Raw genomic sequence first — 16,336 nt, 5'->3', positions numbered from 1 at the left:
ATAACTTTGACCCCCCCCACCCCTTCATCTAGCTCCATCATCAGTTGAAATGTTTAGTCTGTCCAATGCTAATGACATTGTCATTGGCTTCAGATTGGGCTTTCCGTGTAGCGCTAATTAGCAAATGTTAGCATGCTTACATAATAAACTAAGATGAACATGGTTAACATCATGTGAGCATGCTGACTTTAGCACTGCCTGCAGTTCTGTTGCAGGCCCATGGAAATAAGCCTTGTGTGGCATCATACTTCTCCATGTACAAATGAACATTAAATAAACTTCTCATTTATGTAGATGATAGACAGACAGTCAACACTATCTGTAAACAGTCTTTTCACCAGGTTCAGTTCTTATCAGCTACTCACCACTTGAAACAATCCCATTGCTTTACAGAAACTATAATACTTGTCTGTTTTGCTGGGGCAGAAATTGAAAACGTGACATGAGGACACATGCATCCAACACAAACTTTCAGACATGAAAAAGTGCATCCTTTCACCGTTCAGTTTATTTAATAATGCCTTGCTCACTGTCATATACTGTACCTTTAGTTCACAATGAATTAGGAAACGCCTAATAAACAATATGGTGTGTATGGTAGAACTCACGTGACCCGGTGAAGATTCACTCCGTGCAGAAACAGTTCTAAAAAGCAAGACTCGTCAAGTCTCACACTTTTAAAAACAGATTTAGCTTCAAATGAAAAATAAAATTTGTACATGACCAGACGAAACAAAGTGATTGTGCAAAAATACTTGAGGGATATGAGTCGGAGAGAGAAAAAAAATAAAAATAAAATCACATCCAATCCTTTTGTTTTGGATGTAAAGCTGGTGAGAAACATTTACATTATCCGCTTGACTGACACCTCTCCTTCTCCCTCCGCTCCACAAAGGATTTCATTCAATGTCAAATACATTAAAAATATATTTCTTCTTCTTCTTCTTTTTTATAGCATTTATCCCCACTAAATGTCACATAAAACAAGCACTTAAAATGCAGGCAACCTCTAAGGCAACATGTGAACTAAAAACAAACTAGATATTGTATAGGGAGCTACATGCTCCTCTATTTTGTTGTCCGCAAGAGGCATTCCCAGACCAGATCAAATATCTTCCTAATGCATAAATGACACAGGAGCTATCATACAAAGTCAACTAACTGAATAGAAAAGACAAAAAAAAACCATCTAGACACAAAAACAATACTGAAGTCAAAATGAAAAGGAATCCGCGGCTTCCTGGGTTTTTTTTTCTCTGAAAGCTAATTGTGTTTTTTTGGAGCAGATTCTTAATGCTGCATCCAGGTTGACACAAACCCAGAGTTCTTCCTTTTTCCTGTTATGTCTGACGTGTGTGTTGGTCATGCTCACGGCTAGAACATGGAGAGAGGATGGAGATAAATACGTCGATTTTAAAAGGTGGAGTCAGTAATTCTGGAGAGCGCTTGTTGTCAAAATGTTGTTGTCAAAGTCAGTTAACATCTCCCACAGGCCGCTACCTGTCTGTACTGTGTGTGTGTGTGTGTGCTAAAAACAAATATGTAGCTAGTGACATACCAGTTTACAGAGACTAGACTGCATATTAACCCTGTTTTTTTCTTTAAAGCGTACACACATTACGGACAGGAGATATTCACTGATTTTGACAAAAAGGGATTTTGAATCGCTGACTCCACTCTTAAGGATTGTGTGTGTGTTTTGCATAACAGGGGATTCCACGCACACACTTTTTCAGAAACCTTTTAAAACATCCCTCGTAAGCTGTCAATATTCTGCATTATGATTCACACTTTTTGCTGAGAAAAATGATTTTGTCTTCACATTCTGGAGGACGGTGTGTGGCTGTATCTGTCTGTCGCCCCGAGGAGTGGAACGGACACACACACACACACTCTGAGCGGGACAGCCCAGACGCCCTGAGAGCTAAACTTATATAGAAACACTTGACCCACACACACAGACACACACTCTACCACTGCTGAACTAAAAGGTCCATCCATCCAGCAGTACAGCAGCAGCAGCATGGCCTGGGGGGTTGACTGCAGGGGATTGTTGGCTCTGCGGTCACCAATAGTCACTGTGTGGATGTACAAAATGGATGTAGAGAGAGGGACATCTTCTTCTTTCCTGACTTGATAGAAGTAAAAGGTTCTACTATGCAACATGCAGGGCACAGCAAGAATGCAGGTCTCTTTACAAAGCTGGACATGTACCGTATGTGTGTGTGTGTAGTGTTATAGTGCTGGGGGGCAGGGCGAGAGGGGGATTGGTAGCAGTTCATATATATATATATATATCTATATATATGTCTCTGTGTCATCATGACGTGCCTTGTCTCTTCTGTTGCTGGACCCTGATGAGTTCCAGCTGTTTTTTGCACTTCTGGTAGTAGGTGGACAGACTCTTGTTCTCCTCCAGCAGCTTCTTGTGCTCCTGGACCAGCCTGGACGTGTTCTGCTGGTCCTTCTCGTCTTGGTCCAGCTCAGCGATCAGCTCCTTCCTGCACACAAAGGGAACAAGTAGATTAAAGGTGGGGGAAGTGATTCTGAAGAAGGTTTAGTTGACAATTTCATTTTTTTTTGTGCTGAAAAAGAAATCAATGTGTTAATAAACAGCCTCTGCTCTGTAAACTGGTACGTAAATGAAGGGAATATAAACAAAGGGGGCCCATCGGAACATGTAAACATGCCCGTTTACAGAGCCTAGGCCCTAGGCAGTGTATTAACAATTTATTCTTTTATCAGCGCACACACAGTACGGACAGGTAGCTTTCAGTGATTTTGCTTTGTTTACATTACAGTTATAGAGGTGGCATCACAGCTACAGTTACTTTCTCAAAAAGGTCAAGCTGGAGTGAATTCAAACGGACATATAATTCCAAACATGTCGCTGCACATCAATCCTGCAAGCAGCTTGTAGGGAGTGTAGTGAGAAGCTGAGGTAGGGATTACATTTAAACAGGTCTTGAAATATTTAGTTTTTCCATAACTTTGAACAGTTTTGAATTCTAAATAGAAAGTTACAGCTCTACACTACATTTCAGCATTGATTAAGGACCACTGTCAATCTTTCTGCATTTCAATTAGTTACTGTATAAGGAACTCTAAGTGTTTGTTGACTCTAGAAATGCCGTGCCAGGGTAAGGGAGCGCCATACTGAGCGCATCATGTTCTATATTCTATGTATATGCTCAATTCTTTCTTTTTTTTTGCCCCTCATGTAGTTCACTATAAATAGGCTACATTTAATCTTGTTGGTTAATATCCGGTTAATGAGCGTTGGTAACCGGTTAGAGAAAACATTCTAAATGGACATCCCTAGTTTTCACTGATGGTCTCGTTTGCTGTAACAGGTCATTTATGATCATCAGAGGAAAAAATTGACTGTGGCATAAACATTTAAAAGTTCCTCGGAGGTTTACGAATACAAGCAGTAGAGGTCTACTAAATTTGGTAATTGACCTGGGTGGCTTTTAGCAAACACACGTCTCTTCATTAAAATATTTATATCATGTGAAGTCGCCTTGCTTGATAACAAACACGCCGAGTAACCTCAACACGAAAGCAAAGCCTTTTTAAGCACAAAACAAGCTTGGTGTGGCTGGACTTACTTTCTCTGGATGAGCAGGGCGATCTCTGTTTGCACCTTCAGGTATTCCTGGGCCATCTTGCAGTGCTGCTCAAACACAGCCATGGACTCTTTGGAGTTGGGACAGGGAGCGAGAGGCTGCAAATAAATACACACACGCACACACACACACACACACACACACACACACTGGAGTTAATTGGCTGAAAAGGGTCTGGTCATGCATTTATATATCAGTCTGGGCAGGTGATAATAATACACCAAGCATGTCAGCCATGATGCTAATGTGTATTTATATCCACATTCCACTTTTTAGATAGCATCATGTTTTCAGGGATAATCCCTACATAATGAAGTCAGGAATGGCAATTTACAATGTCCTTCAATTCATCTTTGAGAGAAAGGGGCTGCTTGGAAACAGCACCCAGACACAGTTAAAGATGATCCAATGCAGCTTAAATGTGTCAGTATTTAGTTGTACATAGCGTTGTTTATCTGGCAGCTGATTGGCCGGTGTACCTGCAGCTGGTGATCCAGGGTGAGATAAGCCATGGGAATGGAGTTGTCTGAGCCGTTGGTGTCTGAGGAACAGAGAAGAGCTGTTGGTTTTTTTCAATGTCAGCTGCTTCAGAAATAACCTCCTGAACGCCTCCTCAGCCTGGCTTGACTGAGTACTTGTTCTTAGAAGTCTGCCTCACACTACGCTTACCCCTAAAACCCACCTAAGGCGTCTCGCGAGTCTGTTGTAATTTACGCACACGCGTGAACGCACCACTGAAGAGACTGTCTCTACCGGTCCCGTTTTTTCAGCGCGTTTCACAGGGTAGAACAACAAGGCAACAGCCTAACTTTCTGTGCTGAGAGCAGTTTATTCCTCATCAATTTATCCATCAACACTGCTGCAATAAAGGAGAAAACATGCCATCAGTGGATCATAGAATAAAATAAAAATATGATCGAAGTTTAAATTACAATGATCATAGTGAACTGTAGTCACCCTGAACTGATGGTCTGAAATCATGTCTAGGTTCCAAAATGTAGATAAATATATGTTTTCAGTACCTTTTTATTGGCCATCAACCTGGCGCTTACGTGCGTATTTCATGAAAAATAGGATTGATGCGTAAAAAAAAAACGCTTCAGGTTACATTAACGCGCTGCTGAGGCTTTCGCCTCACGGGGCTGGTGGGAACAACGGCATAGATTTATATCAGAGCGTTATTCGCAAGCGTAAAAACGCCTCGAAAACGCTTCTAGTGGGTTTTAGGGGTTAGTGTCTATTTTCTTCAGACTTCTATGCCTCGTTTCCACTTGGTAGCACAGTCCGGTTCGGCACGGCACAGTTCAGCAGGGCACGGTAAACTTTGATCTGGCTTGCGTTTCCACTGCAGACAGCATCCTTATTTGGTAGGTGGGGTTTATGCTGGACTGCTAAAGACGTCAGAGTAAATACTGTCTATGGGTGAGAGCCGTTGTACGCCGCTGCAGCTACATAACTATGGTGACATAGCAGTGGGACACGTGTAGCCCACTGATTAATTACATGAAAAGGAGAAATACCACACAATAAACAAAGAGCTGCGCTGACATTTTCCCTAAACACAAGACTCTTCACTCTTGCCGAGTAGACACACAGCTGGTTATCTCTTTCATGGAAATGATGATACTGTTGACCAATCAACGGGCTGCAGTGTGTAGCTTTACCAACCATTGGGTGAAAGAAATAGGTGCGGCACAGTTCGCTTGTTATGGTACCCTTCCCAACTTTTGATAATGAAAACACAAATAAGGTGTGCCGCACTGTACCGAACTGAATAGCTCAGTGGAACGAGGCATAGGTAAAGTTAAAACAGTGCAGTATTGGATGAACGCATTCCCTTTCTGAGACTGACTGTGTTACAGCTGCTAATGTCTTGCTTATACTATGTGTAACGTGTTTCTCTCAACCCTTTATCTGGTAGCTTATGAAGACTGAAGTACTGTTGTATTTGATAATACTCTTGTTCGAGCGTGCTATTGTCTGGTTCATTCTACTCACAGTGATGTAGTTTAGAGGAAAGGTTAGCATGCACACCTGTGGGGTCATCGGGGGAGAAGTAACCTCTGCTGCTGGTCTTATCAGGTGGCATCATCCTCACACTGGGACTGGAGGAGCGGCTGCTGTTCCTGCTCCCCTGCAAAACAACACACACACAGTCAGTCCAAAGAAAAGTCACAAACAGCTTTCTGAACCCTGGAGCAGCAAACTAGAGATGCATCTGCAACAAGTCGTATCATTTGTGTTTCACTACAATCATACTCGTGAGTTATTGATCCCGGAAGTTAGAATCTGTCTGTCAACATCTTTACAACTTTACCGCAGTTTATTCTCGACATTGTGTTTTGTCTTAACTGTATTTCCACTTCATTCTATGCATCATAAAACAATAAAAAAACCTTCCTCCTCTCATTTCTTCTCTCCTGTGGCTGATACCTCTATGTAACATGCTGAACCAACACATCTGAGGTAAATCCACTGTTGCCAACATACTGGTCTCTGTCGAGTGTCTGTCAAAGTCTAGTCAAGAAAGAATCAAAATGGTAACACAGCAAATTCTCCCAAACAGAAGCATTGGGATTCTGGTGGGGCAGCACAGAACAATCTATCTTCTTTAATCACAGTATTTGAATACAAAGTCTTGGTGGTGAACTCTACATGAACCGTTTGGCTGTGACTTTATTACCAAACAAAGGGAGACAAATCTTTGGGAAAGCAGCAGAAATGCTCCGAGCCAAGGAGCTTATTTGAAGCTCTGTGTGTGTGTGTGTGTGTGTGTGTGTGTGTGTGTGTGTGTGTGTGTGTGTGTGTGTGTGTGTGTGTGTGTGTGTGTGTGTGTGTGTGTGTGTGTTTGAGGAAGGAGCGCCGCGCTGTTCACACATTAATCTGTATTCATCTACTGACACATCAATCACAAGTCATATTTGGAGACATTTTTACCACGGGGATATCGCTCTCTCTTGACACAGATTGCTTTAGAAAGACAGCATCAGCCAAACAGGCACAAGTAATGATGAGACGGGTCAGCAAAGACATAGAGGAGATACATACAGATAAAGTGTCTAAAGCTGATAATCATCAAACCCACATTTAGTTGTTAACATACTTATACAGTTAACTGTAGTGTACAAGCTAGGGGGCGGACAGCATTCTGATAACAGAGGTGCTGAAGAATAACAACCACAACATTCAAGACTGTAAACTAACCAATGTTGGTATGTGCTGCAGTTGATCAGCCAATTAACCATCTAGTCTGCAAACTAAGTTATGTTAGCAGAACAGGATTTACCTCTTCGGTGTAAGCTTGGTATTAAACCCAGCAGGATTCAGTGCAAGTTGCAACAAGACAGACATATTCATTGTTATAGATGAAGAGACATGAGCTTGGAAGCTAACGTGGAGCGCTAATTCAGGTGTCACAGCAGTTGTCTCCCTGTTCAGAAACAGTAGACAGACTTGTTTCCACTAAGGTAAGGTACAGCACGCACTTTATTTGCTTTCCACCGTAAAAAGTCGCAAAGGGTACAAAAAGAAGCGAACTGTGACATACCTATGTATGTCATACTTTGGTTGGGGTACCAAGCCGTCCCAAAGGGTCCCAACAGGGTGGAGCTACACACTGCAGCCCGTTTATTGGTCGGCAGAATAGTAATTTCCGTGTCAGAGATAAACCACAATGTGTAATCTCCTTGGCAAGAGTGAGAGAAAAATGACAGCGCACAGCTCTTTGTTTAATGTGTGGTGTTTTCTCTTCAGTGAATTTATTGGCGGGCTACAGTGTGTGGGACACAGTGTAGCCCGCTGATAAATTCAATGCTATGATGTAATGATAGCACTGAGCATAGCCTGTTTATAAGGGCCAGAGCCATTCAATTGCTATGGCCATCGAGCATAAACTACGCTTACTAAGTAAGGGTGCCGTCAGCAGTGGAAACAAAAGCCTGATCTAGCATTACCGTTCCTTGCCAAACTGTGCCGTGCTGAACAGTGGTGGTAACTGCTTCACGCAAATTAACTTTTCTTTTTAACACAGGACATGTAACAAATTAAATTACAAGTTATGCCTCGTTTCCACCGAGTAGAGCAGGTTGGGTCGGAGCGGCCCAGAGCGGGACAGCTCACTTTTAAGAAACCCCGCCCTACCTTACTGGTAGGGCGGGGTTTAGGCTGGACTGCGATAGCCGCCGCCAGAATATGGGTCAAACTATCGGGCTGTGGAACAACTGTGGTCAAGCCAGCGGTCTCTCGTTTTTACTTGGTCAAACCAGCCGCTTCTTTATTTATTCCCCGTGTTGTTGTGAGCGTAAACGCACAGAGACGGCTCGGTGCAACTGATAGAGACAGTGAGCGAACAGTGCTGGCTGCGGCAGCTACGTGACATCGTAGCAGTGGGACAGTGTAGCCAACTGATTCATTTAATGACGAGGAAAAACACCACACAATAAACAGTGCTGCGCTCACATTTTCGCCAAAACACAAGACTCTCTTCACTCTTGCCGAGTTGACTACACACGGCGGAAATGATTATTTCGACCAATAAACGCACGACATGTGTAGCTCCGCCTTTTCGGCACCCTTTCAGGCGGAGGAGTACCGAAATTAGGAGCGGTTTAGAGCGGTTAGGTACCCTACCCAACTTTTGGCAAATGAAAAGCCAAACTACCCGGACCGAACCGCTCCGACCCGCTCTACTTGGTGGAAACGAGGCATTACACTTACATTTAGCATTTACATGTGGCACTCTGTAGTTTGGTCTATTTGAAGCTAATGTACTTACATGATTCTTGCTGTTCTGAGTTTGTACCTTTATGGTTGAATGCACTTATTGGAAGTCCCTTTGGATAAAAGCGTCAGCTAGATGAAATGTAATTTAATTCAAATATCAGGTGCTGTGGCTAAACCTTTCACTGTCTATGGGCTAAACGTGTAACACCAGCTACAGAGACCCATTTCAACTCCCTCTCTCAAACTTAACTCTAATAATCACAGATTGAGACTCCCCAGACCGTCTTCAATTCACTCCTAGTGTGTGACTGTCTTACCTGGCTGGACTCTGTGCCGATGCCTGGCAGGTCCTGGACCGAGCGCCGTCTCTGGGGCTCACATGTGGCTGTGGACAGGACGCACAGAGAGGAGACACAGTGAGACAGAGAGGAGTGTACAGGTGGTGATGGTGGGATATTGAGATACCCAGACCCAAACCATTTAACCTTTTATGTCCCGTCAATGTGTTCCGTGGCCTTGCTGGAACATGACCATAGCACCCAGCCCCACTGTGCAAGACATACAAGCACATCACCCCACGGTTCCCACACATTTTCACTAATACCAATTTTCAAAACATGTCCATGACTTTTCCATTAGATTTTACCCAATTTCCATAACCTTATTTTTGGCCAATTCACAATATTATAGTTAATGATGAATGGATTGGATTTATATAGCGCTTTTCAAGGCACTCAAAGACGCTTTACAGGGTTCCAGGTTCCATTCATTCACACACAGTCATACTGGTGGTGGTAAACTACCATAGTAGCCACAGCTGCCCTGGGGCAGACTGACGGAAGTGTGGCTGCCATTCAGCGCCTACGGCCCCTCCGACCACCACCTCAAACATACAGCAGTCATACACATTCACACGAGGCAAGGTGGGTGAAGTGTCTTGCCCAAGGACACAACAACCATGACACAGGTGGCAGAGCGGGGATCGAACCGCCAACCCTTGGATCATTGGCCAACCCGCTTAACCACCTGAGCCACGGTCGCCCGATAATAATAATAATCAATAATCAAACTCATACTGAATTTCTCCTTTAGCCATCTGTTATATTTGTCATTTAAAAGCCATACATTATTAATCACGCACTTCCCAGGACTCTTGTGGATAAGCAAACAAGCAAGATTTGAAACCCAAGTATTTCAAGTAACTGTTTTGCATAAATAAGACAAGTTTTTGAAATGGCATGAACATGTTTTAAACACTAGCAAAGATTTGTGTAAATTAAACACTCCAAACCATTTCCTGGTCTGTATAAAGTTTTTTAATCCAAACGTCATAACTTTTCCAGGAATGTCATGAGCGTTAGGAACCCTGTAGAATATGTGGTGGGTTTGCACTGACTGTGGTCAGGGTTGGGTTGGGGTTAGGGGCAGCTGGAGAAGTCAAGGCCTGAAGCTACTGCACTCCATATAGTCATCACTCATTTATGTTTTAGCTGGATTAACTCCAGGTTAAAACTAATGTCCCCGAGGTCGGCTTTGAACAAACGTGAGAGTCTGATTGATTCCATGTCATGACAGCTGTGTGTGAATCAAGGGGAGTTTGACAGCTCCATTGCACCTTGAGTGTTTCTAAAACGGATTCATGCCAACACTATACAAGCATTATGTAACAGTTTTTCAATCTTTTCAAAGCAGGGTCATATTCTCGAATGGAAAAAAATATATATAATGGAAAAAAAACTCTCAATGTTGGTTCATTTTGTAGAACCAGATGTCATCTCAGGGTTTAAATGTTTTTTTTTTAATATGAAGCACACAGACCGTGGCTTATTAGTGGGACTGTTGACTATTCTGTGTCGCCCAAGATTCAAGTAAGATACACAGCATTATCATTGCTGTTGTTTAAAAACCTTGTACATACAAAATGTCAGCTTTTGAGGACACGTCATGACCATGCACTTTCAGTTTGTATTTTTGTCAATCTTAAGTATATCGCCTTATAAGCTGTAGCCCGAAAAGTTAATTTAATTCCCAGGTTTGACATAATATGTCACATGAGTATGGCAGGTGTATTGGGACAGTACAAGGGTTTTCCCTTAATGTGTGCATTTTCAAACATTACATAAGATTGAACAAATTGACTCTTTTACACAAACTAATACAGATGCCTGGGATTATTTGTCTAGGTGTGGACTGGATACAAGCTTTGTCTATGGCACAACAGAGACACAACAACACATTAGGAAACACACGTGTACAAACAAGCACACCAGGAAGAACACACAACTTAAACTTCTTAAACTTTTTTTTAAAATATATTAATCAAAATTCCTCCCTTTCCCTGTGAAATGTCCAAAATGTTTCTGATGAAGTATCTTAAACACATCAAATCATCAAAGTAGGTGTGAGTTTGGATTTTAGCTAGCATAATCTTTGTTAACATTTCCTAATAATGTGTTTACGGTCTGATGTATTTATTTGGACCCATATCCTCCTCCTGATCTAACAACACAGGCGAGGTAGCCGAGTGTCGAGGTGAACAGTTGTCTACATCTCCATTCCTCTGTAGCTGCTAAGCCTTGCCGACTTTTCAGCAGAATTCCAACCTACATACTGAAGATAAAGCCATTCTGAACGTTCGTTGTAATTCATATTTGAATTCTAGTTAATAATATAACTGTTGCCCTTGTCTAAATCGAAAACAAGAGAACACCATACTCTGGACCAAAATGTAAATAATAATGGGCTTTAACTAGTGACACTGACATTGTGTTCTTATGCTCCATATGAGAATATGAGCTGATCAGTATATTTTTATACCATTACAGTCCTGCTCAATAACTCAAAATGATGTGCTAAGGGGAAGGCCTGATGTCCAGGTGTGCTTATGCAATGTCCACTTTCCTACCTTTAATAACATGCAACCAGCTGACTGAATCACTGGATCAAATTAGCTAGTCATTCAAAAGGGTCTCGGGCGGCTCCAAAATAGTAGCCTTTCTGACATCCAGAGCTATACCCCGTTCCTTTCATCCGTATATCTCTGACCCTCAATGGGAGAGAAATGCATCAAATTCACTTTTTCCAAAGTTAATGGATGTAAAGAGAGCAAGAGGGAGGGAGGGAGGGAGGGGAGGGGATGGGGGGGGTTGGGGATTAGCCATTCTTTCTCCATGTCCTCTAAGGTAAGGACAAGCTGAAATCTAGAACTGGTGCACTGGTTTTACTACTGCTGCAGCAAAGCCAGAGGCAGGACAGGGCCATGAGTTATCTCATCTGTGTCACAAGTTCTGATGCTAAATACTTATGATTGGCCAGACACTGCAGGTGAATAAGATACACATTTTAACTTATAGATTTCATAATAAAACTTTTACAGTTTATTACTTTCATTTTAGGAATATTTATTATTTAAAAAAAATCATAAATGTTTTAATTAATATGCAAATTTGGCAATATCTCACTAATTACTTGTAAATGTGCATCTCTTTAAAAACCAAAAATCTAGATGTTGGATAAAGCAAGAGTTAAAATCTTTATTTCATTTCTACAACATATAAGTGTACAAAGGTTTGACTGAACTGAAAGGATACAGCCTTTGTTATTTATTTTATAAATCAGAAATACTATATACAGGTCTTAAAAACGCATTTTCAGCACATTTGTCTTTCCAGAAGAAAATGTATCATAAATAACACAATGAACAACGTATGAAAAAAATCCTTCTGTAATAACCTTCAGAATAGTGCTGAGAATGATTATGGAAAAGTTTAGTAGATTTAAGTGCTTTAGAAGTTGAGACTTTTGGTTCAGAGTATTTAAAAAAAACTAATCTTGAGATAATGTCCGTTAAAGATGGGATTATAGGAGAAATATACAGACACAAACAGACAAGGTTTAGTCAAATTAACACCTACATGTATATTTTGAACCTTTAATCTTTACTACTATGAAAGAAGACATATAATGGAAGAAAAATAAACAAAAATCTCAAAATGTACCAGTGTTTGAAAAAACTATGTTTTACCTGCAGTGTCTCGCCTTGAACATGTGAGGAACCCTCTTTAGTGGGGACTAGATTTTGGATATAAAAGGTGACACCTGATGAGAACATTAACTCATGTTCTGCAACTGCAGAATAAAAGAAATCACAGAAAGCAGAGAGACAGACACAAGGCAGTTCTGACGTGTGTTACTCCAAGACCCGTTCAATTCTATTCTTTTTTGAGAGAGATTGCCCCAAAATAAGAAACAAATTCATTATCAACAAACATTGTGTAGTAGGTATCATATGGAGTGACACACAGTTAGAGAGGCCATGTCAGAGCACTGCCACCCATCAAGCCAAAGCTAGCTCCAGCCGGTCACGAGGAAGCCCAAGTGGTCCACTGATACCTGTCACGACGATCTTGGGGACATCCAGAATGGTGCCGTACGATGCCGTTTTACGGTGGCCTCGTTTATACTGCGGACGTGCTGCGAAAACACACACATACACACACACACACACGTTCTGCTGCGAACATAACCAGCATGCAGACTATGACAGACTTGGGGGGCCCACATCTGGACTGGACATGTGGGCCAAACACTCATGCAGAGCAATACAGTGTACATGCAAAGGGCAGCATGCACCCCGTCCATTCCAGACGCATGTTGACTGATGCAGCAGCCACTGCATTAACTATTCAAAGCACAAACAACAGCAGGCGTTTGGCTCCAGTGCTGTTTGGATTAAAAAGCTCAACAAGGCGATCTAAGGACAGAGGGCTATTGATGCTTGAATTACAGAAACTATTCATTGAAGTTGCATTAAAGTCTGAAAACATAAGGGGCAACAAGAAAACCCTTACAAACATACACGCTGCCCTTAAATCAAATTCAAATCAAAACGTATGTGGGGAGCTCCTGAGGTTTACTTTCACCATGACTGCTTCCTGTCAGAGCCTCTCAAGAAGGGAGGATGGTAGATGGCTGGATCTGCTAGGCCTCATGTGGATGTGTTTATATGAGGAATCAATAGCCTCGTTTCCACTAAACGGTGCGGTTCTGCACGCATTGAATTGCGTTTCCACTGTCAAAAGTGGTGAAGTATCCCAAAAAAAGCCAACTGTGCCTTACCTAATCCAAAAAGGTCAATTAAGGTTCTGTTCACTGGTACGCACCAAAGAAGCGGACTATTGGGTAATAGTCCGCTTCTTTGGTGCGTACCAGTTGTTTGTTTTTAAGATGTTTCGGTTGAATGTTCTTGTATACAGACTAGTATTTACTTTTAGTACCTTGCCATGCAGCTGGCTTAACTTCCAGCGTACCATACCTGTTTTCATCACCAAGTCATTGGGGTACCAAGCCGTCTAGAATATTACTGTGTGACAGATGAATTGCCGTGTGTAGTCACCTTTGCAGTGAAGAGTCTTGTGTTTAGGGAAAAAAAATTGTTTATTTTGTGGTCTTTTTTCCTCTTAATTGAATTAATCAGCGACTACACAATGTCCCACTGATATGATGTCGCTATATTTACATAGTGTTCGCGGCTGGCAGCATTCAAGACTGTATTATATCTGGCTATCGCTGTCCAGCAGAATCCTGCCTACAATGTAAAGGTGCTGTCGGCAGTGGAAACGCAAGCCAGATCTAGAGTTACCGAGCCCTGCCTAACAGAACCGAACTGTGCTGCTCAGTGGAAACGAGGCAGATCTTCACCTCAAAGGGAAGACACCTGACTAGAGTCTCTGGGGAAGAGCGTTTTGTGGACTTGGTAAGGCCTCATTCCAACAAGACTTGCATCCGCAATAACACTACATGCCTTTCTTGTGTAACTTTCTATAAACTCAAATGAATCAGCAAGAGCATTCCAGTTGGTCTTGATAAGCTCCATCTCTGTCCTGCTGTCATCTCTGTCATTACCTGCTGGGGCAAATGGCATCTTGTGCTCCAGCTCTGAAAGGTCAGCACTCATTCTTTTGCTGTCCGATGAGGCCAGGCACTGTGTTCGTGCCGGTAGACTCTCCACACTGCCCCCCCTGGACAGAGGCAGGCTCCTCAGTGGGTCTACCTGAAGCAAAATAAAAATAAAAACTGTCACTACTGAAGCTTTTTTGCCTCTTGTATTATTATTACAGATAAAATGTCAATGGTTTGGATCACAACTCTGACCTACCTTTGGTTTGAAGTGTGGAGGAAACTGTGTAATCTTGATAGTGTCATTGCTCCCTTGAGAATCACTGTGCTCCATGTTAGCGTCGCTTCTGTTGCTTGTGCTGGTGCCAGTGTGGTCCACATAGGAACCTGTTACTCCCCAAGTCACATTACAGGAGAAAGGTTTCAAAATAAGATTTTATATTAAATGTGTGGCGTTTCAACTTGTATTTGATGGTCCACAACACTGAAAGTATTTGAAAAAACTCAAAAAAGGTTTTTCACAGCTGAAAAGGGTAACCAGTTCTGTACCGATTTCTGCAATTAAATGGGTTGTAGTTAAGCAACACATCTGTGCAAACCCACTGTACAGTGCCTCATATCATTGTAGACTCCTTCAGCTGGTTATATGGACAGGAGCTAAAGGTGTAACTCGTGAGATGAAAGCTACCTGCGGGCCTAAATATGATTATTTTTACCTTGGATGATGACATAAAGAAGAAAATAATGCAAGTTACTGCCCTCTGTACTGTTGCATCACAAAGGTTTGCAGATCACTCTTGTACCTGTACTAGTTGCAGAGTTGCTCTGTCCGTCATCTGAATATTGGTAGGGGTATTGCAGGGGTTCATCAGAGTCTGGAAAGTACTGCAAAAAGATTTAGAAAAAAGATGGCAGTGTAGGTTACAAACATTAGTTTCAATTTGAGTTTTCATTCTTGAAGATGAACTATATGATTGCCTGAGAGTGATCCATAAACCAACACCAAAAAAGGGAAAAATGTTGTGACGCAGCTCTTTGTTTATAGTGTGGAATTTTTCCTCTTCATTGAATGTAATGGTGGGCAACACTGACCGTGGCTAAACCCCGGGTACTGTCTGCAGTGGAAACGCAAGTCAGACCTAGGGATTCATGCCCTGCCGAAATGAACTGTGCTGCTCAGTGGAAACGAGGCATTATAGAGAGGGCAAGCAGTGTGTGAGGACAGATTACCTTCATTAGATGAGTCATGATCTTAACTATCTCCTCCATGGAAGGCCGCTGAGAGGGGTCTTTAGACCAGCAGCGAGTCATCAGACTCTCAAGGGGCTTGGGCAAATTTTTGATTAAAGGAGGTCTTGTGCCTACATTTAAAAGAAAAAAAAAATAGAAAAGAAAAAAAAGAAAGAAAGAAATTGTTCACACTGACTCAAAAGGAACAAATAGCTTTTGGTATTACACCAGGAGGACAAAACAGCAAATAAATATTGTAAATGTATGCTAAATCCCTGTGTCCTGCTGCTGGAGTCAGTAACGACTCAGGCAGGCAGATTCAGCGCTGAAAAATATTAAAATTGTCCCCAGGTATTATAAATGTCCCATTAGTATTGTCCTCCATCTCTGAATTAGAATTAACTGCACAGGTGAACACGCCTTTAGCTGCTCCTTTCACAGGCTCCCAGCCGGCCTGGCGGGGCAGGTATTAGGGCTGCACCATATCAGGAAAAAAACTTGTGATATGCAATAACTTATATTGCGATGACGAAATCACTCACAATAAATAAACAAATACTTAAATATACAGTGTTAATGTCTCTCTGCTTTGAGCTCACTGCCGACATAGATCCCAGACAGTAAGTAGCCTATGCAGACCAATTTAATTTAATTTTCAACTGTTTCTGCTAAGCCAAATATATTGACATGCAGAGCGTGAGAGCATGGTACATGGACAAGGCTACCATTTAATGCAGTCCAAGCAGTATGTTGATATTGCAATAACAATATTTTTTCAATATTGTGCAGCCCTAACAGGTGTCCAAGGACTCACAGTGGCTGACAGCTGGAGATATGGCTGGCCTTTGCCGCACGCA

At 42.0% G+C, this 16,336-nt stretch overlaps 1 protein-coding gene across 2 annotated transcripts in view; it reads right to left on the bottom strand.

The window, feature by feature from the left end:
- Window positions 1-490: 490 nt before the first annotated feature.
- Window positions 491-16,336, bottom strand: part of map3k7 (mitogen-activated protein kinase kinase kinase 7) — a 29,045-nt gene continuing 13,199 nt past the window's right edge. Inside the window, exons 9-18 of one of the 2 annotated variants that reach the window (XM_080048026.1) lie at window positions 15,480-15,610; window positions 15,053-15,134; window positions 14,509-14,636; window positions 14,256-14,403; window positions 12,744-12,824; window positions 8,669-8,736; window positions 5,664-5,763; window positions 4,109-4,170; window positions 3,612-3,727; window positions 491-2,501 (exon numbers count right to left, since the gene is read on the bottom strand). In XM_080048026.1, coding sequence (XP_079904152.1) covers window positions 2,321-2,501; window positions 3,612-3,727; window positions 4,109-4,170; window positions 5,664-5,763; window positions 8,669-8,736; window positions 12,744-12,824; window positions 14,256-14,403; window positions 14,509-14,636; window positions 15,053-15,134; window positions 15,480-15,610 — 1,097 coding nt within the window. In that variant the 3' untranslated portion in view covers window positions 491-2,320. The remainder of the gene's footprint in view (window positions 2,502-3,611; window positions 3,728-4,108; window positions 4,171-5,663; window positions 5,764-8,668; window positions 8,737-12,743; window positions 12,825-14,255; window positions 14,404-14,508; window positions 14,637-15,052; window positions 15,135-15,479; window positions 15,611-16,336) is intronic. The other variant, XM_080048027.1, reaches the window with a different exon arrangement.

Source organism: Ammodytes marinus (genome assembly GCF_949987685.1).
Source record: "Ammodytes marinus genome assembly, chromosome: 19".
NCBI lineage: Eukaryota > Metazoa > Chordata > Actinopteri > Uranoscopiformes > Ammodytidae > Ammodytes > Ammodytes marinus.
The sequence above is the reverse complement of the archived record's forward strand: the minus strand, read 5'-3'. Positions and strand labels throughout refer to the sequence as shown.